The 27,495-nt window shown below is 42.5% G+C and overlaps 1 protein-coding gene, 1 non-coding gene and 1 pseudogene across 7 annotated transcripts in view; all 3 read left to right on the top strand.

Moving 5' to 3' along the window:
- The first annotated feature begins 263 nt into the window (after positions 1–263).
- kat2b (K(lysine) acetyltransferase 2B) overlaps positions 264–27,495 on the top strand; it is a 58,640-nt gene continuing 31,408 nt past the window's right edge. For 3 of the 6 annotated variants that reach the window (XM_078235866.1, XM_078235856.1, XM_078235838.1), the window contains exons 1-5: positions 266–687; positions 7,473–7,599; positions 11,820–11,965; positions 20,203–20,292; positions 23,400–23,581. In XM_078235866.1, coding sequence (XP_078091992.1) covers positions 412–687; positions 7,473–7,599; positions 11,820–11,965; positions 20,203–20,292; positions 23,400–23,581 — 821 coding nt within the window. In that variant the 5' untranslated portion in view covers positions 266–411. Of the gene's footprint in view, positions 688–2,150; positions 2,287–7,472; positions 7,600–11,819; positions 11,966–20,202; positions 20,293–23,399; positions 23,582–27,495 lie in introns of those variants that run through there. The other 3 variants (XM_078235889.1, XM_078235878.1, XM_078235848.1) reach the window with 2 other exon arrangements.
- Positions 14,251–14,452, top strand: LOC144481808 (U2 spliceosomal RNA; annotated as a pseudogene).
- Positions 14,592–14,791, top strand: LOC144481665 (U2 spliceosomal RNA). Its single transcript, XR_013495753.1, has one exon. It is a non-coding gene; the product is annotated as a U2 spliceosomal RNA (small nuclear RNA).

Below are 27,495 nucleotides of genomic sequence, written 5' to 3'. Positions count from 1 at the left end.
TAAGCCTTCTTGTGACACTAATAAACTAAAACAGTGAATGGTTCATTCCTCAAGACTGGTTAATTGCTGCGTGAAGAGAGTGATTAGTTTCTTGTTGATAATTTTTGCCTTTCATTGTGTTTCCATTATGTGGCCATAAATGAATTTGGACAAGGTTGCTTTGTTTTTTTTTCCTTCTCTCTGATTGGAGTGGGAAGAGAAAATGAATGGGGGAAGGAGCTGGTGTGTGTGAGTGCTCCGTACCGCCCCTGGCGGGGTGCTGCTCGATGCTGAGGACTACATACAGGAGACAGACAGGCCAGTCAGTGAGCTGCCTGCCACCAGCCCCGCTCTGGTCACCATTCCAGCCCGGATCACTTCCTTAAAAAAAAGCAACAACACAGCTCCGCACGTACAGAGCAGCTGGGAGCCATGGCGGAGTGCGGCGGAGGAGCGGGAGGAGCGGGCGGGCAGCAGCAGGGATCCCCGCCACCGCCTCCAGCGCCGCCGCTGCCGGCGGCGTGTGTGGGCTCCTCGGAGTCGGTGCCCCCGGTGCCGGTTGTCAGCTCCGCTGCGGAGGGCGGCCGCTCGGCAGCCGCGGGCAGTCAGCAGCAGCAGCGGGAAAGGATCGCGCTGAGGAAGGCGCAGCTCCGCGGCTACCCCCGGACAAAGAAGCTGGAAAAGCTCGGCGTCTATTCCGCTTGCAAGGTAAACCCGAGTGGCGGCTGCTGCCCCCGCCAAGGGGCAATATATATATACACCCCCCCCCTCTCCCCTCCCCCCGGCCCGGGGAGGGGGCACTCACAACAAACAAACTCCACTCACAGCTTCTCCAATGAAGTGACATGTCAGAATTAATTCTGTTTTGACTGTCTTCGTGTCAGGTCGGCTTGTTTTGCAATAGGGGGCGGGTTTGTTTCTGTCTCTGGCGCTTGTGTGTGTTGTAAACAATGTTAGGATCGCTACATGCTGTGTCCTTTTCTAAAAACTCGATGGCAAAGCAAGGCTTTACGGTTGTAACGTTTGGTGTATTTTTCTGGTGTGGCAGACTGGGTTGTAAATAATGCCAGTGAGAAAGTTTTCTTTTTTCAGGTTGACTTTTGGAACTGCCAAAGGAATACATTCCTCAGTTGTAGCAATAATGTTACTTTCCCTTTTGAAAAAAAAGTGGAACTGATCTCTGAGCTGACAAATAAGATGCCATCTCTCTGGCACAGACATTGCAATGCATGATTACCCCGCGCCTGTTTGGAGTAATGCAAACTTTGTGCTCCCCTGCTCATCTCAATGATTGCAGCGTGTAGCCCAGTATTACTGAGTAGCTACTGTACAGCAGGAGGTCCAGGTACCTGCCAAGCCAGAACAAGTTATAGCTGGCCTACATTTTTTTAAAGCCAGCTTGTACCTCATTTAAGTTTTGGGGGTGGGATGTATTGTGGTACAGCTGTACCTGTTTCAGAGTCCCAAAGTAGGAGGCAGGCCAGAGAGTGGGCTTCCAGATTGCGTCAGACAGACAGTATTGTAAGGAGTCTCACAATACCAGGTTAAAATCCAACAGGCTTATTTGAAATTACGAGCTTTCGGAGTGCTGCGCATTCATCAGGTGAGTGAGTGATGAAGGAGCAGTGCTCTGAAAGCTCGTGATTTTGGAATCACCTGTTGGACTTAAACCTGGTGTTGTGAGACTTCTTACTGTGCCCACCCCAGTCCAACGCCGGCATCTCTGCATCATGATCCAGTACTGGCAGCCTTATTCTCAGAATTGGAAAGGAGAAGAGATATAATTTTTCCCCCAGGGGATCAAGAAGCCCAGTAAACATAAAGTGCAAAGGAAATAGGAGAATGGAGTCTTGCCCCGAGGGTCTATCTGTAGTGTCACAAAGAGTTCAATGACCACACATGAATGGTCAAGTTCAGTGAATGCAATTTCAAATGCCATCTCTCATCCACTACCACCAACCTGACATACCGCTCAGTCCACCACACCTTTAATACTCAGCCATCAGCTCTCTGGCAATCAAAGGTCATGCCTGGCATTCATATACTCCACTTCATCCTCGCTCGCACTCTTATCACATCTCGTAACTTCCACATACATCCAACTATTCAGCAATGATGTGCAAATCAGCCATTGCAACACATTCACTGACACTCTTCCTTCTCTCTTGCAGGACAAGGTCACATATGATAGGAGGGAGCAACAGAGAACCAGTGGGGGACAGGCACAGCTTTATCTCCTGAGCCCCTTGGAGGAGAGGGTGCTGCAAATTATTGCAACCAGCGTTGCTGAGAATATTCAGATTGACAGTATGTTCCTATCTTATGCACCTTCCCAAATCCCATTTCTGCTTTTAGACAATCAAGAACTGGGGCCTGGTCTTAGAATGGAGAGTATTAAAGAAGAGCCGATGTCTGATGAGGAAATACTGTCACTTGATCTGACACTTGCAGCTACCAACTCAGATATTGGCACTAAATGTACTTTAGAAAGTAAAAACAGAAGTGAGATTGAGTCACAGGGTAAAAGTGGGTTGCAGCCAGGACAGAGGGAAAGGGTAGTATGTGTCCCAATTTCCCAGAGGGAGTGGTTGCAGACAAATACTGCTGCAGAATACTCAGATGAGGACATTAATAGGATGGTATGCAGGAAAAAAGCTGATGGGCATGTACACAAAGATGCTAGGTGCATTGGTAGGCTTGCGACAAACTATTAGCAATGCCAGGGAGCATGGAGGAGTCAGTCTCCAACTTTGCACAGTGCTTCATGCAGAATATGGAGCCGATCCTTTCCAGTGTGGCCAACTCCATGACAGTATTTATGGGCCAAGCATACAAATTAGGAATAGGCCACTTGGCCCTTCGAGCCTCCTCTGTAATTCAATAAAACCATGGCTGATCTGGTTGTACCCTCAACCCCACATTCCTGCATCCACTTGTTAATCAAGAATCTATCTAGCTCTGCCTTAAGATATTCAAAGACTCTGCTTCCACTGTCTTTTGAGGAAGAGAGTTCCAAAGATTCACAACCCTCGAGGGAAAGGAATTCTCCTCATCTCTATCTTAAATGAGTGACCCCCTACTTTTAAACAGGGACCCCTCTAGTTCTAGATTCTCTGGCGAGGAAACATCTGCTTCACATCCGCCCTGTCAAGATCCCTCAGGATCACGTCACCCCTCACTCTTCTAAACTCTAGTTTTTCTTTTACCCATTCTTGGGATGTGGGTGTCGCTGGCTGGCCAGCATTTATTACCCGTCCCTAGTTTCCTGAGGGCAGTTGAGAGTCAACCACATTGCTGTGGCTCTGGAGTCACATGTAGGTCAGACCAGGTAAGGATGGCAGATTTCCTTCTCTAATGAACATTGGTGAACCAGATGAGTGTTTTGAGAATCGACAATGGTTTCATGGTCATCAGTAGATTCTTAATTCCAGATTTTTTAAATTAAATTCAAATTCCACCATGGCAGGATTTGAACCCGGGTCCCCCAGAATATTAGCTGAGTTTCTGGATTAATAATCTAGCGATAATACCACTAGGCCATCGCCTCCCCTGTGAATACAAACCTAATCTCTCCAACTTTTCCTCATAAGGCAACCAGCCATGACGCACCCTGATGCAGCGTCTGGAAACGGATACCTAAGGTTCCTTTGCAGTATGGATGGAAGCCACCCTGTAATGCTGCAGTGGAAGCTCGGGCTGATGGCACGAGATCCATGCTTGTTGCCATGCAAGCCCAGACCGCACAGTCTCAGTAATCCAGTAAGCTGTACTGAGGCACACTGAGGCAGCGACTCCATGGTGTGAGAGCCTTCTGTGCACTCTCTTTTTCTCAGGAGGACAGCATTTGGACTCCCACTATTGCTCCTTCGCCAGTACTCTTGACTGTTCCCCATAGTCAGCCCAGACTTCTGCCATCCACGCTGAGCTGATGCAGTCTTTAAGGCCCAGAGTTGTTCAAGGTCAGCCTGCAAAGTCATCTGCAGTCTTCCCCTGTGAAAGTCAGCAGTCTTCCACCAGCCATGGAAGACTGCAGGAGCAAGTCTAAGAGAACCAGGCAACGTAAAGGCACCAAAAGAAAGGTATGGTCCACAAAAGAGGGATGAAAAAGTGGGAAATTATAGAGCAATGGTGATGTGCTCAAGGGAACTGCTGTCTGATGAAACACTCGCAGACAGCCTACTTGGAGCATGTAAGGAAGATGCCTCCTTCCTTCTCCTCCTTCCTCCTGAGGTTCTCACAGAAAGCCTGATGGTAAGCACTGTGCCCTTATGATCAGCAGATTGGCTGAATGCAACAGACCAACACAAATTTCAAAATAAACTCCAGTGAAAATTGGAGAACTCCCCTTCCCCCAACTAATGGTCTAGGAAGCACAGCTATTGTTGAGAGTTGTCCTGGTTGCAACATGGCTCTTATTGTGCCAGCAATGTCCATGTGTGGTTGAGTGGCAGGTGACAGTGGGGAGTCATGAACCGTGTGTCCCTGCCTCAAGCAGCCACCCTCTTATTTGAAGATGGCTTAAATGACTGACTGATGCAGGATGGAAGCATTGTGGCTGCCCCCAGGTTTAGCAGCCTTCATCAACATGATACTGTGTGCATGGTTGTGCACCAATTGCATGTTAAAGGAGTGGAACACTTTGTGATTTTCGTACAACTCCTGTTTGGGATGTGGCACCTGCTGAACAACAGGTGTTGCAGTCAATGACCTCACTTGGGTGAGGCTCGTAAAATCTCGCCCAAGGCCAACAAAGAATTCCGTTCTATCGCCTCGCCTGCCCTGATTCCGGGGTGGGCGAGGTGATAAAATTCGGTATAATGTCTTCCTGCACCATTGAGAATCCCTTTATTGAATATCCTGCTTGCTCTTCCTGCTTCTCTCTTCTTAGCCGTTCTCACTGACCTGCCTGATGCAGCGATGCCTGTATTCCCCGTTCAGCAGCCAATGTTGGCTCCAAAGAAGCATTCAGAGACATAGAAATCGAGGGTGATGATGACCTTGCCAGCCTTTGGCAGCATAGTCCTGGCCCTGTTCTGTGGTGACAGGTACAGTTGGAGGAGGTGACATTATTCAGTGACCTCTTCCTTGGTGAATTGTAGCCACTGCAGTCACTGCTTCTCGCTTAACTGGAGATAGGAAAAGTTATTGTTGAATATATAGAGGGTATGACCTACTGTTCAGAGCGTTTCCTGTTCTCCCTCTGTGCAGTTTCTGTGCTATCTGTGCCCCTTCTCCCTTTCATGCAACCCAACAAGGACTGCAATTACAGACCCCATGAGTGGGAGCAAGATTTCTGTTCTGAGCTCTTCAAGCTCCACTCAACTCCATTGCAAAGGTCCAGCATCGCTGCCCCCTTCTGACCTCAACAACTTGCGAAGAGTTCCTCGAACAACCCAGAACACAGTACTTCCACCAACATTGCAGAAGCAACAAAAAAGTCAAAAGCAGCACACGTGAAGGTACCATGCTGACCTTTTTAAAAATGCCAGTGGATCTGGGGTAGGTCCCTCATCGTTCAGAGGTGTATGTTTAAGAGGAAGATGTTAATAGGATCTGCAAGGTCCAAAATAGTAGATCAGACATCAAATCATTATTTAACACTGACTGATGTCATGCTCTGTCCACACTACACACTTGCAATACATGCATGGCACACTCATGTTTTTATCCCTCCAAAGATGGCAATCATCAGAAGCTGCGCTGGAGGTGGCAGGGACTGGATCCACTGCCATTTCTAACGCCTCCAGGCTCCCATGGCACTGAAACCAGCAGTGCTACAGAGTGCCCCGAGCCCAAGTTTGCAGCCAGAGTATCAATTTTGAATAATTAGAGATGGCCCAGAATTTCCAAGCATTGGCACTCATCGCTGGATTGCCACTCCGCTACTTTTTACCTATCCAAGCTGCAGATATCATTTCCAGACTCCCAGCCCAGGCCTAGTGAGAAACATGCAACGCAGCAGTTCCGGAGCAGGGCAGCGCAATAGGGAACCTTTTTTATAACACAGGCTGCCATAAAGCAGTAGGATTAAAGATTCCGGTGTTTAAATGTCACTTTGAAAAGCCAGGGAAAAGGTAAGTGTGTGTAAGGTAGTGTTGGTGGTAGGGGAGAGGGTGTGGTTGGAGGATGTAAGATGGGTTTGGAGGGTGAGGCAGTCAGATGATCAGTCAGAGAGTGGGGCTGCTGGTCAGGCAGTGGGGGACAGAGGGTGGTTTTTTGGGGGTGGGTGGTGGATAGCCAGGTGCTTGGGGTGCAGTAGTCAGGCATTGGTCAGATCATGGGACAGGTGTGTGTGGAGTCAGATGGTGGGTGGGTAGCCGGATAGTCAGGTGATGATTGGGCATGGTGGGGATAGTCAGGGATGCAGTGGAGGGTGGGGGGAACTAATCCTGTGGTGGTCAAGAGCTTGGGGAGATGGCTGTCGGGGTGGGGGGGGGGTGGGGTTGCTAGTTGGCAAGTTAGTTGGGGGTAAGAATAGTCAAGGGTCACAGGTTGATGGGGTGTAGTTGGCAGGTCAGGAGAGTAGTCAGGTGGTCCAGTGGGGGGTCAGGTTATTGGCACAGTACTATAGTTATCCAGGAATTAGGAGTGGTTTTAATCATAACTTTTCCTGGGTAACGTTTCTGCTAAGAGAGTTGGAATTCTCCAAAGTCTCTGTTTAAGTCAGAGTATGGGTGATCCTTAGTGCAGCATTATTGCCCATTGGAAGTTTAAACTTCCCTGGAAATTCATGCACTCGTTGCGTGGGGACTTCCTGGGATACCTGTGTGGTAAGGCCCTTTGAGATCAGAGGTGTGGGCCATGGTCAGTTGAATTAATTTATATATACTCTGCTAGCAATCTTTGGTTTGCTAATTGTTCGAGTTAATCAACTTACAGCAAAGTATTAAGGAAAAACTTGAAGTTGATTCGGAAGGAAGTTGAGCCTGGATGAGTGCTCTGGAGAAGCATTCTGGAGAGAATTTATTTTGTCAAGTGTCTGCATTTAAACAGAATTGAAATCAGGTAGTGTATTACAAAGTCTGAGGTAACAGGATAGTGGTTGGAAAGGGTAATATTATGGAGAAGATGCTTCAATTCTCATCTCTTTCCTTTTATCAGAGAAAAAAATAAGATTCCAAATGCACATATGGAATTTCACCAAACCCTGCCTTTTGGAAGAATGTGTTGATTGCACTGTAAGCGGAATATAGAATTGGGAAGACAGTAACATTTTGTGACCGCCTCTTTGACTGCATGTAGTTATCTAGTTTGTTTAAGTGAAATTATAGAAAGATATGTGCACTTGAGGCTATTGCGTTTTGTAAAACGTACTCTGAATTTTCACCCCCACCAGGAAAGACAATTACTTTTGAAGTACTTGCTCATAATTTGTTTTTTAGTCAGATCTTTTAATCAATGAATTGTAATAATTATTTAAATATAGAAATGATACACTATAGAAGATTTGATATGTATGACATGTGACTGCCATGTTCTCCTAATCCCTTTAGGCTGAAGAATCCTGCAAGTGCAATGGCTGGAAGAATCCAAATCCCCCTCCAACCCCCCCAAGAATAAGCCTCCAGCAGACAGCCATCACTCTTACAGAACCGTGTCGGAGCTGTGGTCATACACTAGGTAAGCAGAGAGTTTTCTCCCATCACTTTCTGGCTAAAGCTGAACAATGCAGTCTAATCTCTTAATTTAAAGTTGTTTAATTCAAATAATGAGAAATTCACTTTATCACTTCTTCGGTTTATCAGTACTAGTAGAAAGCTCTTTGCTACTTGAGCCACTCTTTTTCAGTGGGAAGTCTGTAACACGAGTAGAATAATTTTATTCTGAAAGCAAAGTTGTGCATTATTATTACTTAATGCACTTAATTACCAGTTGCTTAATTACTAATTATTATTACTTAATATGTATTAGTACTTTCTATGCTTGCAAAATTCTTAGATTCAGGTTTCCAAGTATTTATTTGAATATCTATATATTATATATACATATATTTTTAAAGTTAACTCTTTAACACCAAAGTTGCCATATCTAACTTATAGCTGTAAGACCATTGTCCACAGATTTTTTCTGTTTACAATTGTCGCACAAGGCAGAGTGTCAATTGAAATGTGATGTTTCATAATTCTCTGGGCAATACCAACCATCTTATGATTTTATTTGGCATAATAAGGTATAAACTATGAATCAATTATACAAACCAATATTCAGTTGGCTGCAAAAGAGGCAACGTCAAGGGAACAAAGGACTTTAATCTAGTCAGTGGTAGTATTCAGGAAAACCCCAGTTCTGAACAACCTGAAGGTGCCCCGGTTTGAAGATACAAAATGCATACCTACAAAGGGCTCGTAAACCCAACTGTGACCTATGACTGCTCATGAGAAAAATCATAGAGTGAATCATAGAAACACAGTTTAGAAGGAAGCCATTCGGCCCATCGAGCCTGCACCGACAACAATTCCACCCAGGCCCTATCCCTCACATATTTACCCTGCTAATCCCCCTGATAATAAGGGGTAATTTAGCATGGCCAATCAACCTAATCTTTGGACTGTGGGAGGAAACCGGAGCGCCCGGAGGAAACCCATGCAGACATGGGGAGAATGTGCAAACTCCACGCAGACAGTCATCAAAGGCCAGAATTGAACCCGGGTCCCTGGTGCTGTGAGGCAGCAGTGCTAACTACTGTGCCACCCAAAAGGAAAAGGAAAAAATCTATTAATATCCTCAAAAAAGTTTACAATATAAAATTCACATTTTTTGATCCTGAAAATGTAAGAGGTTTATTCATGCACATTACATTTCCACAGTGGCCATCCTTGCTAGGGGGAAAAAAAACAAATTACTGCGGATGCTGGAATCTGAAACCAAAAGAGAAAACGCTGGAAAATCTCAGCAGGTCTGGCAGCACCTGTAAGGAGAGAAAAGAGCTGACGTTTCAAGTCCAGACGATCCTTTGTCAAAGCTAAAAGGCATAAAAAGTGGGAGATATTTATACTGCAGGGGGAGGGAATGAAAGATGAGTCATAGCCATAGAAACCAGGGGGAAAAGACTGCTACTGGCAGTCTATAGAATAAACAGTGTGAATGGCCAAACGGCAGAGAAGCTGTAAGCTGTGACAGATAGGACAAAGTGTAATATGGTCCTCAAGATTTCATCTACATCTATATATTGGAACTATTTTTTTCAAAAGTTCTGTGGATGCCCCTGGAAATTGTAGCTTGTGAGAAGATTATAAATAAGGGCAAAAAATACGAACTGAAATTGGGTGTATATTTGCTGATGGTCTCCTCTTAACTGTGCTCAGCGAATCACTCAGCATAGCAAACTGTTTGAAAGAAGGACCCCATGCTGGCTTCAGTCACTCGGTTCAATTCCACTTGAACCTCATCATTCTGCCACAGCAGGTTCCATCAGAAAAGGAACACAACACTTGTGTCGCTTTGCTTTGTCTTCTTGCAGTAGTTGCTCTAAATGTTTTGAATGCCAAATGACACCCAACATCTGAATTCCGGGAACAACAACCAGAAAGAAGGCGCGAGTAGTATTAACACTATCAAAGCAATAAAATATGTTTTCACTAGTTTAAGATTAATTTGAGGAAACCCAGACAAACACATTGGATAACACATCAGTGATGCATAAGGTTGGAAAGCGGTTTAATGATAAAATGGTTGGTGAGGGAAGGAAAAAGGAAGAATTGGTGTTATTTTTCAATTGAAATTTCAAATGCCTTTAACTTTTCTATCCAATCCTGCTTTTATCATATTTCTGTAAATCTTCCACTTGTTAATATTTTATTTTTCCTTTATCTGTCAACCTTTTTATTTCATTTTATTTTACAATATCAAAACTCATTTGCTTTTATTTTGCAGTGTTACTTGAATAGGGAAAATCTACATCACTACTCAACTGTCTTTGTATCTGTGGACATGTTGCCATGTGGGCAGTTTGCCATTGTACTGTCAATCCCACCCAAAAGCTTGAGATCTAGGTTGAAATTGCTGCTTCCTCTAACATTTCGACACTGAATGAAACTTGATTTTTTTTTATATTTGTTTTTGCACGCCATGTAGTCCTCATGCTAAGATAATGCTTTATCTAGTATGGGAGAAGAAAGGTAGATAAAATTATGAGTAAAATCTACTTCTTTGAGATCCTCCAGAATCTAATAAGCACGCAATCTTCTTGTCTAACCTTGTTTGCATAGCATTCTAAGTACATACTCAGCTCCTTCTACAAAGCCAGGCAACAACATTCGAGCGCAAGTCAAATTTAATGCAAAGAACGAAACAGAGTTTTAGAATCAGGGGTGTGTTAAAATAGATCTCCGCCTAACAGTAACCTTTGCCAATATGTGGGGTTGAGGGATGACAGGTAAGGACATAGACGGGAAATAAACAGGGGCTGCCATGAATATCTTGATGACTGATTGTGGAGCCCAGATGACTGCTGGAATTAAGTTGATGCAACGTCAGATGCTTGCGATGATTTTCCTCTATCACTCACCTGCACCATCTCATAAGTTAGCACAACAGCATACCTGCAAGAATGTTCATTAAATTTACAATTCACGCTGACTACTGACGTATTTGGGCATCTGTAAATTCTGTGCTGCATGATAGCCGTTGGTATCCTCGCAACAAATGCTAGATCTTGGCCTCTTTCCCTTTGCTGATCTTTCGTTGAAAAGGCCCATTCCAGTTAGGCTTGCCAAAACCCACAGAAATGATTAGTGGCATTTGGTAGGTGTGGCCAAACAGACAATTCTGGATCCTACTCGGCCTGGAATGCAGTTGTGATTAGGAGGCTTCTGTAGAGTTTTCAAGCACGAGATTTAGACAGGTATTTGCATCTCAAGGTGTGCCATTAACAAGTCTGCTGCCCCGGCTCACATTGCAAAGAGGAGAGAAACTAGCTGGCAACCTGGCCTGCCAGACGTCCTTTCACATTTCCTCTTTTCCTCCAAACACTTCAATAGATTTGCAATGGCAAGCACTATTGCCAATAAAGATAGCAAGAATAAATGGATAAATAATTGCCTGCGAGTAAGTCTGATGAAAGCCTAACTGCCAGCTGGGAACAAAAAAAAAGGAGGGCCATTAAAAGACCGAATGTGCCTATGTTGAAAATGAGTAGGCCTTTGAAATGTCCCCCCGCCTGCATACCTACCTGAGACCTTATCTTCCATTAGTTTTCCTTGGTGTGCTGGAGACTTGGCATCCAGAGCTTTCGGAAGTTCTCTTTAGTACAATAGTGAAGCTCCCACCTGCTTCCAGTAGGAAATTCAGATATTTATCACAAGTTTGATGCATATTCAGCTTGTGATAACTAGGTGGGAATCTAGTGATACTCAGTCCTGCCAGATTTTTGTTCCTTTTCCATCTTGCTACCAGCCTAAATCAGGGCAGCAAGGAGATGGCAAACATTCGATATCAGTTTCGTAACAAAATTTAATCTGCGTTTTAATTGAATCACTTTCCACCTCTTCCTCTTTTTCAACTTTTGTTGGTAGAACTGTCTAATATTGCTGAATTTTCAGATTTGTCTGGACCTGTCCATTTACATTCGTAAGTCTGCTTGATTGAATGTAATGGAATCATTTAGCAGGAAAATTGAGAGCCCCAGTGTGTTTGCAAAATGTGCTTCCAAATTGTGTAGCCAGGAAACAGTCACCCTGTTCACAGATCTGGTTGGTGCTCTTGTGATTTTTTTTTAATGGGGTTGTGTGGGATTTGTAAAACCAATACTATAATTTCTTTGCTTACCCAGAGGGAAGTGAAATCCTGTTAAAGTTGAAATGCAGAACCAAAAACCAACATTGCACTGTTGTGTTTTTCAGCTGATCACGTTTCCCATTTGGAAAATGTATCGGAAGAAGAAATGAATAGGTTACTTGGAATAGTACTAGATGTGGAGTACTTATTTACCTGTGTCCATAGAGAAGAAGATGCGGACACAAAGCAAGTTTATTTTTATCTGTTCAAAGTAAGTATAAAGATTCGTACTTTTCCATTTTGTCTGTTCATTTGAAGTTTTTGACAATTAAGAAGGCACCTAATTCTATGAAATGTTTGCTCAAATAACAGCAATTGATTTTTTTAATGGTTCTGTAGTAACTATTAAGTACCCACCAATAAATGCAATTCACAGGGCTATTTGGCGCCTAGCAACATCCTTAAGCAACAGTACATATTTGGTGCTATTTTTGTAAGATTTACTGGGGTTGCCACTTTGGCTGCAATCAGTAATCTGGATATGAATTGCATTCAAAATTACACCAGCTTTCTAATTGAATTTCCCTCAAATTAATTTGTATATCAAGAATGTAAAACCTTCCATGGGAACCAGTGCAATCAAGGAGCATTTCAGAGCAAAATGTTGTATTAAAAATTTGCAGGAGAAGATATTTCTTCATATGTTGGGCTGAAGGGGATCAGTGGCAGAAGAAATTGGGCCTGTCACCACTGAACACAAATTTGAGGTGGTTGCAAAGGCTGCTGAGTACCGTGGTGGGTTATTTAAAAGGAAAATTCAGTTCTCTGGTACTTCACCCAAATATTTTATATGATATAAATATCTAAATATGTATTATAGCATTTGCTGCAGTAAAAAATACTCCCATCCATGAAAGCCCATTCAAAACATTTTTAAAAAACTTTCAGCTATTTAATCCCAGACGAAAACAAAGAAACTTGTATTCATAATGCTACATCAAAGACAGCTATTCCTTTAATAACCTCTTTGACCCGTCAATCAAACTGTGATCTGAGGACTCCCCTGCTGGGATAATTGTAGGGTATGGAAAGCAGGCATACATTAATAATGATATTAAAAACAAAAAAACTACAGATGTTGGGGATCTGAAATAAAAACAAAGTGTTGGAAAACATCAGCACATCTGGCAGCAACTGTGCAGACAGAAACAGGGTTAACTCGAGTGCCGAAGAAGTCATTTTGAGCTTGAAACGTTAACTCTGTTTTTCTCTCTACGGATGCTGCCAGAGCTGCTGAGGATTTCCAGCATTTCCTGGTTTATTATTATTAATGATAGCCCTTCGGGTAATGTCAATAGACAGCTATTCTAACTGCTGGACAAACTTTTTTCAACTCTCACTGACAAAGGCAGTGTTTTTTATTTTTAAAGGGCTGGGGATTTAAATAACTTCACAGCTTGACAGTTCTAGAGACTTTCTCGACCCTACACGAGTCTTTACATCACCTCATAAATCCATAACTTCCATATTGCAGGATAAGACTGTTGCTAAAGTGAAAAGGGGACCTATTTGAAATTAGCACTTGAGTTCAAATGGCCCTGCTGAGTTTGTATTTCCCTCATTCTGTGAATTATGCCGTGTCCCTTTTCTCCTGCTGGTGAAAATGCAATCTGTCAGAAGTGGGGGCAAAACTTCCAGATCCAGGTCCCATTCATCATTTTTAAAGATCCATGGAGTTTTCATTGCTCTGCGAACATCCAACCCATTAAGACTGGTAACCTGTTGCAGTTTTATTAATTATACAGCTGAAAAAGATTTTGACACAAAAAATATGTTGTTTCAATCAGAGTCCACCACCAGTGAACAATCCAATTTTAAATAACTTAAAATCATTAAAAGAAACTATACAGGATCATTATTATGTTTGTTGGTGTACAATAGTCAATTCCTTAGCATTTCTACTATATATTTCTAAATGCTTTTAAAAGCGTTCTCATACCTATCTTAGGACCAACTCATAGGCCCACAGATGAATGTAGTTAGTGAAAAGCCACCATAATGATTAATTCACTCTGGGATTGTGGCCAGTTTTCTGGGTGGGACTGGTGTTTGGTGCAAATGGTGATGAAAGCTGTTGGGTAACTGTTAGAAGCTACCAAATAAACCTGTTGGACTTTAACCTGGTGTTGTTAAACTTCTTACTGTGTTTACCCCAGTCCAACGCCGGCATCTCCACATCAGGGTAACTGTTAACCAGTGAAAAAGATTGTGGAAACATAATTTGCATTGGGTGTAATTTACATTTGAAATTCCTGATCCTTTGCTCGAGTTTGGTCAATTAAGGATGACTTATAGGCAGTAAACCAGACAATCTAGCAACAATTCTAGGCCCATGTGTTTAGAGTGCATGTGTTGTGTTTTTATAAATGAGTGTATGCCTATGTATGCCTGACCATGAAGTGTCTTTTACACTTGAATACACAGACTTGTGCATGAGTGCTGTTCTACAGGTTATGTACTCCTGTAAGCTGTTAATTGTATATATTTCCCGGCTTCTTGGCTTCTCGGCCTTTTGGCTAAGATCAAGTGTAGTTATATGGATGCTGCACTTGGTTGAGGTCATTCGGTTACATTGAAGCTTCATATGTTTCATATGAAGCAATTTTTAAAAGCGGCATCTCGGCCTTTTGGCTAAGATGCAAATGAGATCAAGTCTTGGAAGAGGAATTGCTTTCCCTCCTCCAATCAGCTTGGCTCATGTAGATCAGGCCCAGGACTGGGTAAATGGTCACTTGCCCTGTCTTGTCAGCCTGGATCGGAAATGTCTCAACTTGTAGAGACTCTGAATTGGACTTGATTTGATTGAATTGGAAAAGTATAAAAAATAAATATATTTCCTGGCTTCTCGGCCTTTTGGCTAAGATCAAGTGTAGTATGGATAGGATGCTGCGCTTGGTTGAGGTCATTAGGTTTCATTTAAGCTTCATATTCATATGAAGCAATTTTTAAAAGCGGCATCTCGGCCTTTTGGCTCAGATGCAAATGAGATCCAGCCTTGGAGGAGGAACCCTGCCCCTCCTCCAATCAGCTAGGCTCATGTAGATCAGGCCCAAGACAGGTGTGAAGGCCCTGTCTTGTCAGCCTGGATCGGAAATGTCTCAAATTGTTGAGACTCTGAATTGGACTTGATTTGATTGAATTGGAAAAGTATAAAAAATATATATATTTCACCAATGAAAATCAGCAGACTTTAGGAACATTTGGGCAATTGGACTATAGCAAAATTTTGCTCTGTCCACTTCAGTATCTCTGTACACGTACATATCTGCACCAGAGATATATTGATGGTGATCAAATGTGGGAGTCTTCACTGGGGGTAGAAGGTGTTTTTATTTAATTTATCTGCATGTGTTTGTTGACAGAAGCAAGCAGTTCAGTTTGGAAACTGACAGCCAGTGGCAGATATGGTCTAGTGTAGGCTGCAATTTACTGAGTGTGGAGAATCAAAGGATATGAATGCTATCATGCATTTAAGCAGGAGAAAATACTGACTTTATCATTCACCGCACAAGCTCAGTTTGGAACTCACCATGGGAAAGAAGCTGGAAGGCTTGCCAACCTTAAAGTTAGAGGAAGAAATCGACAGTGTTCCTCACAGAACCTTGTAACACACTACAGGCAGTTGAATAGTTAGCTTGGAAAGATATACAGAAGCTGTTGCAGCAGACTGGGAATTAGCAGTTTATGTATCATAGAAATCATAGAAACCCTAAAGTACAGAAAGAGGCATTCGGCCCATCGAGTCTGCACCGACCACAATCCCACCCAGGCCCTACCCCCAGATCCCTACATATTTACCCACTAATCCCTCTAACCTACGCATCTCAGGACACTAAGGGCAATTTTTAGCATGGCCAATCAACCTAACCTGCACATCTTTGGCTGTGGGAGGAAACCGGAGCACCCGGAGGAACCCACGCAGACACGAGGAGAATGTGCAAACTCCATGTAGACAGTGACCCAAGCCTGGAATCGAACCCAGGTCCCTGGAGCTGTGAAGCAGCAGTGCTAACCACTGTGCTATCGTGCCGCGGTATGTATGAAGCAAGAGCAAGGAGCTGAAAAGTCCATAGTAAAGAAATTGGGGGGTAGCCTTGCCTAAAGCTAATGGAAGGAACACAAAAACCTTGTACATTGGAGAAAACTAGAATACTGAGGAGAATTAATGTAAATTCTGGAGGACTGTGGCATGCCTTTGGATTCATGCAAGGAAAGGTGAATGAGCCTTCAAAATTTCATAAGATTAGGAACTTTTGGGAGGAAGTAAAAAGTAGAACAGAGTTTATAGCATAAGTATTATAAACTATAATGTTGAGTTAATCATGCATGCTTTGTTTAATATTTATATACAATGTTTTGTTTTAAAAGAAAGTGAAATCTCGGGGTGTAGTTCTGTCAATTAATTACTGGGTGTTCGGATTTCTCTTTGAAACATTAATGATCTCTAACAGGATCATCAAAAAAGGTTACCATTAAAATTGCACTCCACTCCTCCCGGTGTTAGTTGACACGCTGGGCTGAATAATACAGGGGGGTTGGGTGGCTGGTTTGTCATCCCCCCCCCTCTCCGAAGCATAGTCGGTGTGGAGCCGAATCGCACGAAGCCACCCCACCCCATACTTATGACGTGCTGCCAGCTGGATCAAGAAACGCCAAGTGAGACTTTCACCTTCATTGGGAGGAGGTCCTGCCCTCTGGAGGTACCAGCCAATCCAATTGGCCGGCAGCTCCATCTGTCCCGGTAGCTCCAAAGGCGTATTCATGAACACTGCCAAGACTGCAGGAAGAAGACAAAAGAAGGCCCAATGGACCCCTGGAACAAATAAGTCCAGGCCGAGGACAGGGAAGGTTTTGAGACTGCGGTGGCTTGAAAGAAAGGGGTAGTTTCACTTTGGTGTACCTCCCCCCACCGATCTGCAAAGGACAGACCCTGATGGTCGAAACTCCCTCTTCCTTCCCTCCCTTTGGTGTAGATGAAAACATTGTCATGCCGTCTTCTGCCTAACTGTTGATGCCAAACATTATATTGCCAACAAGCCTAATTAACCCTTGATAAACTGTCTCAATATTGGCTGCCAGTTCCAGTGCCCACCCATCCCCTGTATCATGGGGTTGAGCTCGGGGTGGGTGGGAAGATGGGCTCAGCACCTGACCTATTTTTGTGTGCCCACTGCCAGAAATACACCAGCGGGTGTATATACGATACAGCCAACCGTTGTACCTCCTGTTCTGTCTCCTAGATCTATTGCAGTAGGTGTTACTGCAGTTATTTTAAGTTTTAAATTATTTACGTTCTTTACTGCAGCCTCAAACCAATCCTTATCTATAATTGCTTTATTTTACTTTTGTTAGCTGCCACCTCTGTTGAGGTCTAGTGGGGAACTGGCTGCCAACTGAGAGATGAAGGGAATGGATGTTGCACAAGAGAAAAGACTTGGAATAATGCAGAGTTCCAGAGGGTTGGGGAGCTAGAGAGAGAAGGCTACCAAGATGGAGAGGGCAAGACTATAAAGAAGAAAAATTGAAATTTTGAGATGTTCGAGTCAGTGAACATGGAAATGATGAATGAATAGGACTTGAAGTGAGGACAGCTTTGAATAACCTGGCATTTATGGAGGGTGGAAAAAAGGAAGATGGTTTGAAAAATGTTGGAATAGTTGAGCCTGGAGGTGGAAAAGGATGGGCATTTCAGCTGCATATGAACTAATGCACAGATAGAGACGGGAGAGTAGCCCCAGCCCCTGGTTTTGCTAACTGATCTTTAATTGTTTTTCAACTGGCAATCATGTTTTGAAAGCACTCAGTGCACTTAACGTTATAAACACAATGAGTGTTTTCAGAAATAAAGTGATGATTTTGCTGCTTTGTGTTGGGAAACTGTCCAAGACAAACAGCAGACCTGGGGCAACAATGGGTAGCGACAGAGAAACCGGGAGAAAGGAGAAAATGAATGGTGAAAAAAGGGGGCACAGAAGAACAACAGGAAGGAAAACCGAGAGAGGGGAATGGCCAGGGGCAAAGTAGAGAGTTGTGATAAAGGACAGTTTGAAAGAGGGAAGAGGAGACGTTTTCAAATCAGAAACAAACCATAGCTCAGTAGGGATCAGCAAGCAGACAGCAAAATAAAAATCAGCATTTGTGAATTTTGGAACACCATAATCTAAAAGTGTGTGGTCATTAAAAGTTATATCGCAAAAAATGATTGTCAGCAACAGCTACCAATTAGGGACCAATCTGATCTAAATAAAATACTTTTTTGGAAATCCATTGATTATGTTGTACAAGCAAAAAAAACCGAACACACGAAAGTACAAATTCCACAATGCCAATATCCTCGTAAATTATCTTTTGTGTCTATATTGACAATCTTCCTTGGAGACTTCTTTGATTCCGTGCAGCTTGTACCTATTTTTAAGACTGTGATGTCTTGCAATTGCTATTCCTGGGCCTCATAGCCCAGTTTTTGTTTTCAGCTGTGATTTCTGGCTCATATATAACATGTTACTATATTGTCTGTACTGTATTTAGTTATGGATCCTTTTTAAATCAGCACCTTTCAGTTTAGTTATTTCAAAAGTGATTTTGATTTCAGAGTAGATATCTTGGAAGTAGTTGTGAATCTTCTGTATGGCAGCATTTGTTGCCCACATTTAGTGTTCCACAGATGAGCTTCTTTAAAATACTTCCCTGAAAAGTTTTATTCATTTTTAAACATGTTTTATCTGTGTTGGCATCCTTATTTACTCTTGATCTTTTCCCCTGCTGAGCTGGACCGTGTACTCATGACTGTTGCCACACAGTTTGTACACACATTATTGTCCTCTGGGGAGGTAGAAAGAAAGCCATAGAAACCCTACAGAGCAGAAAGAGAACGTTCGGCCCATCGAGTCTGCACCGACAACAATCCCACCTAAGCCCTATCCCCATAACCCCACATATTTACCCCACTAATCCCTCTAATCTACACAACCTGGGACACTAAAGGACAATTAGATGCCAATGCATCTAACCTGCACATCTTTAGACTGCGGGAGGAATCCTACTGCACCCAGAGGAGACCCACGCAGACACAGGGAGAACGTGCAGACTCCGCACAGACAGTGACCCAAGCCGGAAATCAAACCTGGGTTCGATTGTGAGGCAGCAGTGCTAACCACTGTGCCACCGTGCTGTCCGGGACAACTTTTCCTTTCCTGGTTGATGAGTGAAACTGTACCAAAATTAAAATGTTTCTCTACGTCGCCTGTGAGATAATGCAGGTTGAACAAACCAAGAGGAGATGATTGGGGTTGAAGTAATTGAGGAGTGGGAATGTGGAAATTCAAGAAGTGGGGATAAGCACGTTAGGGAGGAATCATAAAATCCCTACAGTCTGCACCAGCTCTTCGACCTGCTATGCTATCCAGGCCCTATTCCCATAACCCCACGTATTTACCCTGCTAATCCCCCTAACCTACACATTTTGGGGCACTAGGGAGCAATTTAGCATGGCCAATCCACCTAATCTGCACATCTTTGGAGAGTGAGAGGAAACTGGAGCACCCAGAGGAAACCCACGCAGACACAGGGAAAACGAGAAACTCCACACAGATGATCACCCAAGGCCAGAATTGAATCTGGGAACCTGACGCTGTGAGGCACCAGTGCTAACCACTGTGTCATCGTGCCGCAAAGACTGGTGAAAAATGAGTGGGTTAAGGGGTGGAACAGATAATGTTTTTCAACCAGTTTCAGTTATAAATAAGTTTTTGTATAGCTTATTCAATGTATTCAATTCCATTTCTTCTTCAAAATCTGACTAAAAATAATGAAGTTTGAATTGACTCAGCAGTGCATTGCAAGTCTTACAAAGGACCAAAAATGAAGTTTCACACTTCTCTAACATTATAATTAAATGTAGCATGAAATAATAGTCCAGTTCCTATAGGACTGCACATTCCCCTGACATAATGTGAGCAGGCTTACAGAAGATGGGCTAGATTTAAAAAGTACATATAAATTCTACTTCAATACCTGCAAACAGTTTTAGCATTACAATCCTTTTTATTGAAGTATGTTGACAATTTCATGTCGGACTTAATTATGCTGCATAGCCCGAGATAAAACCTTTCTGATCGATGAGGTTCAGTACCATTACTCTCAGTGCATTTATCAACTGAGTGATTAGATATATCTAGAACTGACTGGTTTTAATGAATTATTTCAGTGGAATTTACTATTATATAAGACTCTGTTGAATATTGTTACATCATGTTAAAATCAGCAGTGGTTCCCAATTTATTTGCTTCCCATTCTTGCTGTAACTTGACCTTTGATCATATTTCTCCAGAACATTTGTCATTATCTTGTATGTTAAATGCACCCTCTAAGTTTGAAGACTATCTTCATTCCATTTAATGTTTTCTTTTCCCTCATGGATTCATGATGTGTTTTCGATTCCATTTACAGCTTTTGAGAAAATGTATTTTACAAATGGGTAACCCAGTGGTGGAAGGACCATTAGGAAGTCCACCTTTTGAGAAACCCAGCATTGAACAGGTAAAGTGAGAGAAGTTTGCACACCGCAATCTATAGATTGAGCTTTTAGATGTAAGCATTGTTAAAACAGTTTGGTTCTAAAACAACAGTAGGCCAAAAAACAAAACTGCTGTTGGGTGAGAATTATCTTGCTGAGACTTAGTATAGGAAGATGTAACCGGGAGTGCAGAGTTGGGCCATTTCCTAGCTCTGCAAATCTAATACGGGAGAAAATGGCCTGGAAAGTCAGATTTTTGTTCCAGGGTGTTGGGCTTCCCTGGGAATCGGGCCGGCCACTCTGGAATAAGTGCAAAGGATGTCGGTTATGAAGACAGACTGGCTGGAAGGTCAACTTGCACTCCCACCCACACCCAATGGCCCCTCAGACCCTCCATGCCAACCTTAGACATCCACCCAATCTCATGGCACCTCACACCCTCTTTGTCAATCTATGCCCCTTTGTCCACCTCCATGGCATCTCATACGCTCCTTCCCAATCTATCCCTCTCTGCTCAACCCCCCATGGCATCTCAAACCTGCTAATGCAACTCGTGTATCCCCATCCACTACTCTTTTCCCTTACACCTACTATGCTAGCTCGCCCAGAACCCACCATGAGCAGACCTCAGGACGCATGTTGAGGTTAATTTTTTTAAAAACACTTCCATTCATAAAAACACATTTACTATATTTAACTTCCTTCAATTTCTTTATAATAACAAACATTTCATTCAGTTGCTTAAAAACTTATAAAAACAAGCATTTGAATTCATGGTTCCACTTTCAAGAGTCCATAACCATTTGGAGTTGTCAATCAAAATGTGAAATGATGGACACCCAACCATGATGATTGTTGGTTGTGTAATCAGTCAAGCAACTAATTCAGAAATTGCAACCCTCAGACTTACGTCAACAGACACAGTGAAATAGCAAGCAATCTTTTTTTTTGACATTCCAGACAGTTATTTCAAAGAGTTAAAAGGCAGGAGTTTTAAATGACTTGACAGTTCCCTTTAACAGTATACCTTGACTCTTTTGACAGTTGTTTTAATTATGCCAATGAGCTTCACAGTTCCATTGAGTTTATGCACTTTGTATACACATTCATGCCCAATTTTAGTAATCCGGCAGAGCACCCAACCTCCGGCCACAGGGCACCTTACCTCCCCAATAGAGCACCTGACCGCTCCTGACTTTCCAACAAGTCCACAAAGGTCAGATGTGTTTCTACCAGGTCTAATTTGCACACATTAGGTTTCAGACATCTCTCACACCAAAATCACCATGTGTGAAAGCAGAGGCTGATTTCCATGGGCACTTGTTTCCTCAAAATATGCATGTGTGAATCCCAACTTGGGCCCACTCCTGTCCCCGTGTAAATGGTAAGTGCGGTGTTCGGGAGTGGGACTTGCAGATTTGGGCCTCTTCCACCGTATTCTCAGTGATGGAGAGGCTTTCTGTCATTGCAGAAATCCAGGCCAACGATTCATGTGTCTCTGGGGCCAGAAGGACATATAAGGAAGGGAATGATATTTGACAGGCAGCAAGTCAGAGTTGAATAATGGCAATGGACTGCAAAAATGTTCTTTAATTTGCCCGGGAGTAGGATGTTCATCCTTTTGAATATGTTTCAGTATTTACTTTCATAATGGATCATTTCTATTTGCATCATTTTGCTCCATTTTGCTTCATATCTTTGCCAAACAAAATCCATCAATTCCCATCTTGAAAATGTTAGTTAATCGAGCATCCAGAGACTTTTGAGGAGACTGTTCCAGGTATCCACCGTCAATATGTATAAATAGGCTTCGTTGCGGGGATAGGGTCCCATGTTCCTCGTGGTGGGAGGCAGTGTGCCATGTCTGACTGCGCCCCACCCCACTTGGAAATCTGCGGCGGGGGTGCCCGCCGTCAGCGGGACCAGAAGATCCCACAGCGTGGACAGCTGGAGAATTCTGGCCCTTATTTCAATCCAAAAAGGCCTAGCTGCAATTTTAAAATGATGTCCCTTACTCGAGATTGCCCAACCAGAGGAAATAATTTAGTTGTGAAATCCTTTTTTTCCTATTAAAGTCCTTCTAAATGCAAGAGTTTATTCAGCTTGTTCTTATAATTCAACATTTTAAGCTCTGATGCACAGGCCTCCCTTATCCACCACACTAGTGACTGTCTCAAAAAATTAACCAGACTTGACTTACCATTCACAAGATCATGTTGATGTTCTTTGATCAGCTCATGTTTGTTTGAGGTGCTTAGTCGCTGTGATTACATTTGGGAATGAGGGATTACTTTTGTAGAGCTATTCCTCGGGAGAATAAAAAGGTGGAGAAGAATTCATAATAGGGTAGAATATAAAACATAAAATGCACACAGTATCTACTCGTTTTATAATTGTGAGGCAATGGTATTTATCTCAGAAGGAACAACTGCCTGAGCAGAATTACTTGTCCTTAAAACATGATAAGTTTCTTTTTAAATTAAATCATTCTGCATTTTCCCTCATCTCCCTGTTCCTTTTACCAGGGAATGACACATGAGGTGGAAATTTGAATTAAAAAATTCACATGGGAAATAAATGTTAATAATGTGGTCATAGTGACAGGTGAAAATTCTGGAGTTTCCTTTGGCTGTAGTTGGTGATCAGGGATTATTTATTGCAGAACCTTCCCTCGAGGCTTGTAATTATTCTGCGGGATATTAGCATATAAGCATTAGAGTGTTGGTCTGAAATGTTTCCTCTGCTATTTTAGCCGAGGCATTAACCCATTTATTTTAAGCTGGTTAATACCTAGGCTAAAGCAATGGAGAGATGATTTTCAGATGAATATGTTAACATATGAATGCCCATATTCCAAAAGATCAAATGGATGATTAGTTTTGACATGTTTGGGGAAAGACTGGACTTTCCACATTGATTGCATTCTTCTTTCTGAATGTAAAGTCGTAAAGCTTTCCCATATTGTCCTTTCTTCAATCGACTCCAGCATGCCAAGTTTATGCCGTTCTTCAATGTCAATTGAGAAGTAGAAGCAAACACTGTACCTTTAACTGACATGTTGTTGCATGCTACATGGAGCTGTATGTGTTTTTTTAACATGCTATTTACATTTGCTCCTTTTTTTATTTAGGGAGTTACTAACTTTGTACAGTACAAGTTTAGTCACCTTCCATCAAAGGAAAGGCAAACTATTTGTGAACTGTCCAAAATGTTTTTGAATCGAATCAACTACTGGCAGCTGGAAACTCCCTCACAACGGAGGCTACGGTCACCAAATGATGATGGTGCTGGATACAAGGTTAATTATACAAGGTATTAGATAGACCAAAGTGTGAAGCCCCGAAATGGTGTGAGACTTTGATGTAGACCATGCTTCAACTTTAAAAAAGCTCATTTTTATTTTTGTTGCAATTGTTCTTTGGTTACAACACAATGACATACATTTGCAGTGTGGTGTACATTATCTTTGACATGGAATACCTGAGTTGGATTTGCTGAGTAAAATATGTTGGCGATGAACCAAGGGATTAGCTGAAGTCAGATTATGCAAGGATATGACAAGCTGAATATATCTCCTTACAAATCTCACTTTAACTCAGTTAACAGAAACTGGGATCTCTATGACTTTGATGGTGTGTAGGAAGCGAAACGACTTGAACTGAGTGCAGTGGTGTTAACATTTATTGCTGTGGCTGCTTGGTGATACCACAGCTTTTCAATAAGGGGAGGCTGGGGCATAGCTTGCATAAAGTTCAATATATATTATATAATATGAACAGATAACTATGGGGTTGAGGAACAGAGACACCAAACTTTAAAAATGGAAGGAATGGAATGAAAATTTTCCATGGTTCCTTGTTCGATTATTTATAGCACATAAACACGTGTTGACTTAATTACAATATAACAGACTAAATGACCGTGCAGTATTAGCACTCCCCCATTATAAAACTACTATTGAGCAGGAACATCATTTCTTTTTGACATGGTCCTTTGCTCATCCTTATTTGAAAGTGAAAGCAGATTGCAAGGATGGCAACTCCGAGACCACCAAAATCTTTAGCCTGGCTAACGATACTTAAACATGAGCAATAGACTAAAGCAGAGTGCAGGTCCACAAGGCCCATGTGTGCTGCACTGCTTTCTTTTTCAGGGGAGTGAGCTTTGGAGCATCCTTCAGGTCCAAGCCTCCTTGTAGTTACCGTATGTAATAGCCACACCTCCACTTTAGTTGCTGTAGCCCTTTTAGCAGTGCAGCAGAATGAAGAATTTCATTCTAATTGTATATTCTCCCAGGGCCAGCCCAACACAAAGGATAAATCATTAATCCAAAGCTGGAAAATTCAGTGGAGTTGGTGGATGACCCACATTTATTGTTCCCATTGAGGGTGCATGTAAAATGCCAAATCCATTCATAGCAAGAAAATAAAATCATAGATGATAAATAGTATTTTGTCCACCATAGCTCAGTACTCTATAGCATCACGGTAAGCCCAATATTTTATCTTTACAGCTTTGCCTCTCAGGTTATTCAATATGACTTTTCTAAATTTGCTTCTCAGTGATCTCACGTTTATGTCCTCTTGTCCTGTTGCGCATTTTAAATCAGGAATAGATGAGGATATTGTCTTAGAATAAAGTGCCTTAAAATAATTTGGACTTTTGGCCAAGCTGATATTCATCTGAGGGTCCTTAAAAATATGGTGCAATGTGAGACCTGCTGCCACCTTTAATAGGTCACTGGAGTCAGGGACTGTTCCCTCAGCCTAGAAGCATAACACTGTAGTTCCAATTTATAAAATATGAATGAATATTGGCTCATTACTTCACGTTGGTAATAGTTGAGATGTTCAAAGGTATAACTAGAGATGCTCTGTATGGCCACTTGGATAGAAAAAGCCACATTTGGGAAATGAAACACAGCTTTTGGAAAAAAATGTTGCATCTTATAAATCTGAATATATGTTTTGAGGAAGTCACCATGGATGTGGGTAACTTGGGAGATATTGGATGTAGTTTTCCTAAAATTGTGCTGAGTGTTGAATCTGGCATTAAAAACTGTGAAATTCGCCGGCCTCACAGACACCTATTCTCATATTATTTAACAGCACTGTGTAACTTTAAAGTGCTGGCGAGGGTCACATTGTCTGCTGATGCTTGATCCTGAGCCACTTCCTTGGCTGTTTGTCAGTGGTGGTTTGTCATTGCATTCCAAACTCAGGGGTAGGGCAAGGAGGCAGGGCCCAAGTCTAATTCTGCCGGAATGGGAATTGAAACCATGCTGTTGCCATTATTCTGAACCACACACCAGCTATCCTGTCGGCTGAGCTAATCAGCTGCCTTTTATGTTCATGTGAACCAATTATTTCAGCTGGATAGATTATGGAGAACCAAGGGTCATGCTAAAAATTTACATGAGATTTTGACAGCATGTTAGACATTTTGCAGAGACCAGCGAGCTTGTGAACCAGATTGCTGACTCAAACACAGAATTCACTAAATTACTTCAGGAGGAATCTAAACCTGTTGCTCTGAGGGGCAGTGATCATTGTATGGAAGTAGATGGCCTGGATTAGTTTTAATGACCTCAGATAATTGGAGATGAATTTTCCACATTTTTGGCTCTCATTGACTAGAGATTTTCGTTTTTGGAGAAAAATCTGCTCAAATATTTACTTGGCTCTAGGTGGGTATGGAGTTTCTGCATTATGATGTATAGGGCATCAAAACTATATGGGTTAGATAGACAAGTAGATTTTTTTGCATAAATTAGATTAATCTTATATCTCTGCATCATCCTCACAGCTCACCCTTCCACCCAACTTTGTATTATCTGGAAAATTGAAGATAATACATTTAGTTCCCTCTTCCAAATCATTAGTATATAATGTGAACAGTTGGGGTCCTAGCACAGAGCCCTATGGTACTCCACTAGTCACTGCCTGCTATTCGGAAAAATACCCATTTATGCCAACTCTTTGCTTCCTGTTTACTAACCAGCTTTCTATCCATCTCAAGGCAGTACCCACAATCCCATGCACTTTAACTATTATGAGAGACCTTGTCAAAAGCTTTTTTCGTCAGTATTCACACAGGAAAAAGACAATGTTGTCGAGGAGAATACTGAGATACAGGCTATTAGACTAGACGGGATTGAGGTTCATAAGGAGGAGGTGTTAGCAATTCTGGAAAGTGTGAAAATAGATAAGTCCCCTGGGCCGGATGGGATTTATCCTAGGATTCTCTGGGAGGCTAGGGAGGAGATTGCAGAGCCTTTGGCTTTGACCTTTATGTCGTCATTGTCTACAGGAATAGTGCCAGAAGACTGGAGGATAGCAAATGTTGTCCCCTTGTTCAAGAAGGGGAGTAGAGACAACCCTGGTAATTATAGACCAGTGAACCTTACTTCTGTTGTGGGCAAAGTTTTGGAAAGGATTATAAGAGATAGGATTTATAATCATCTAGAAGGGAATAATTTGATTAGGGATAGTCAACACGGTTTTGTGAAGGGTAGGTCGTGCCTCACAAACCTTATTGAGTTCTTTGAGAAGGTGACCAAAGAGTTGGATAAGGGTAAAGCAGTTGATGTGGTGTATATGGATTTCAGTAAAGCATTTGTTAAGGTTCCCCACGGTAGGTATTGCAGACAATACGGAGGCATGGGATTGAGGGTGATTTAGCGGTTTGGATCAGAAATTGGCTAGCTGTAAGAAGACAGGGTGGTGGTTGATGGGAAATGTTCGTCCTGGAGTTCAGTTACTAGTGGTGTACCACAAGGATCGTTTTGGGGCCACTGCTGTTTGTCATTTTTATAAATGACCTGGATGAGGACGTAGAAGGATGGGTTAGTAAATTTGCAGATGACACTAAAGTCGGTGGAGTTGTGGACAGTGCGGAAGGATGTTGCAGGTTACAGAGGGACATAGATAAGCTGCAGAGCTGGGCTGTGAGGTGGCAAATGGAGTTTAATGCGGAAAAGTCTGAGGTGATTCACTTTGGAAGGAGTAACAGGAATACAGAGTACTGGGCTAATGATAAGATACTTGGTAGTGTGGATGAGCAGAGAGATCTCGATGTCCACGTGCATAGATCCCTGAAAGTTGGCACCCAGGTTGATAGGGTTGTTAAGAAGGTGTATGGTGTGTTAGCTTTTATTGGTAGAGGGATTGAGTTTCGAAGCCGTGAGGCCATGTTGCAGCTGTACAAAACTCTGGTGCGGCCGCACT

This window comes from Mustelus asterias, chromosome 2 (genome assembly GCF_964213995.1).
Source record: "Mustelus asterias chromosome 2, sMusAst1.hap1.1, whole genome shotgun sequence".
In the NCBI taxonomy this organism is placed as follows: domain Eukaryota; kingdom Metazoa; phylum Chordata; class Chondrichthyes; order Carcharhiniformes; family Triakidae; genus Mustelus; species Mustelus asterias.
Note: the sequence above shows the minus strand (reverse complement) of the source record. Positions and strands in the feature narration are given on the sequence as shown.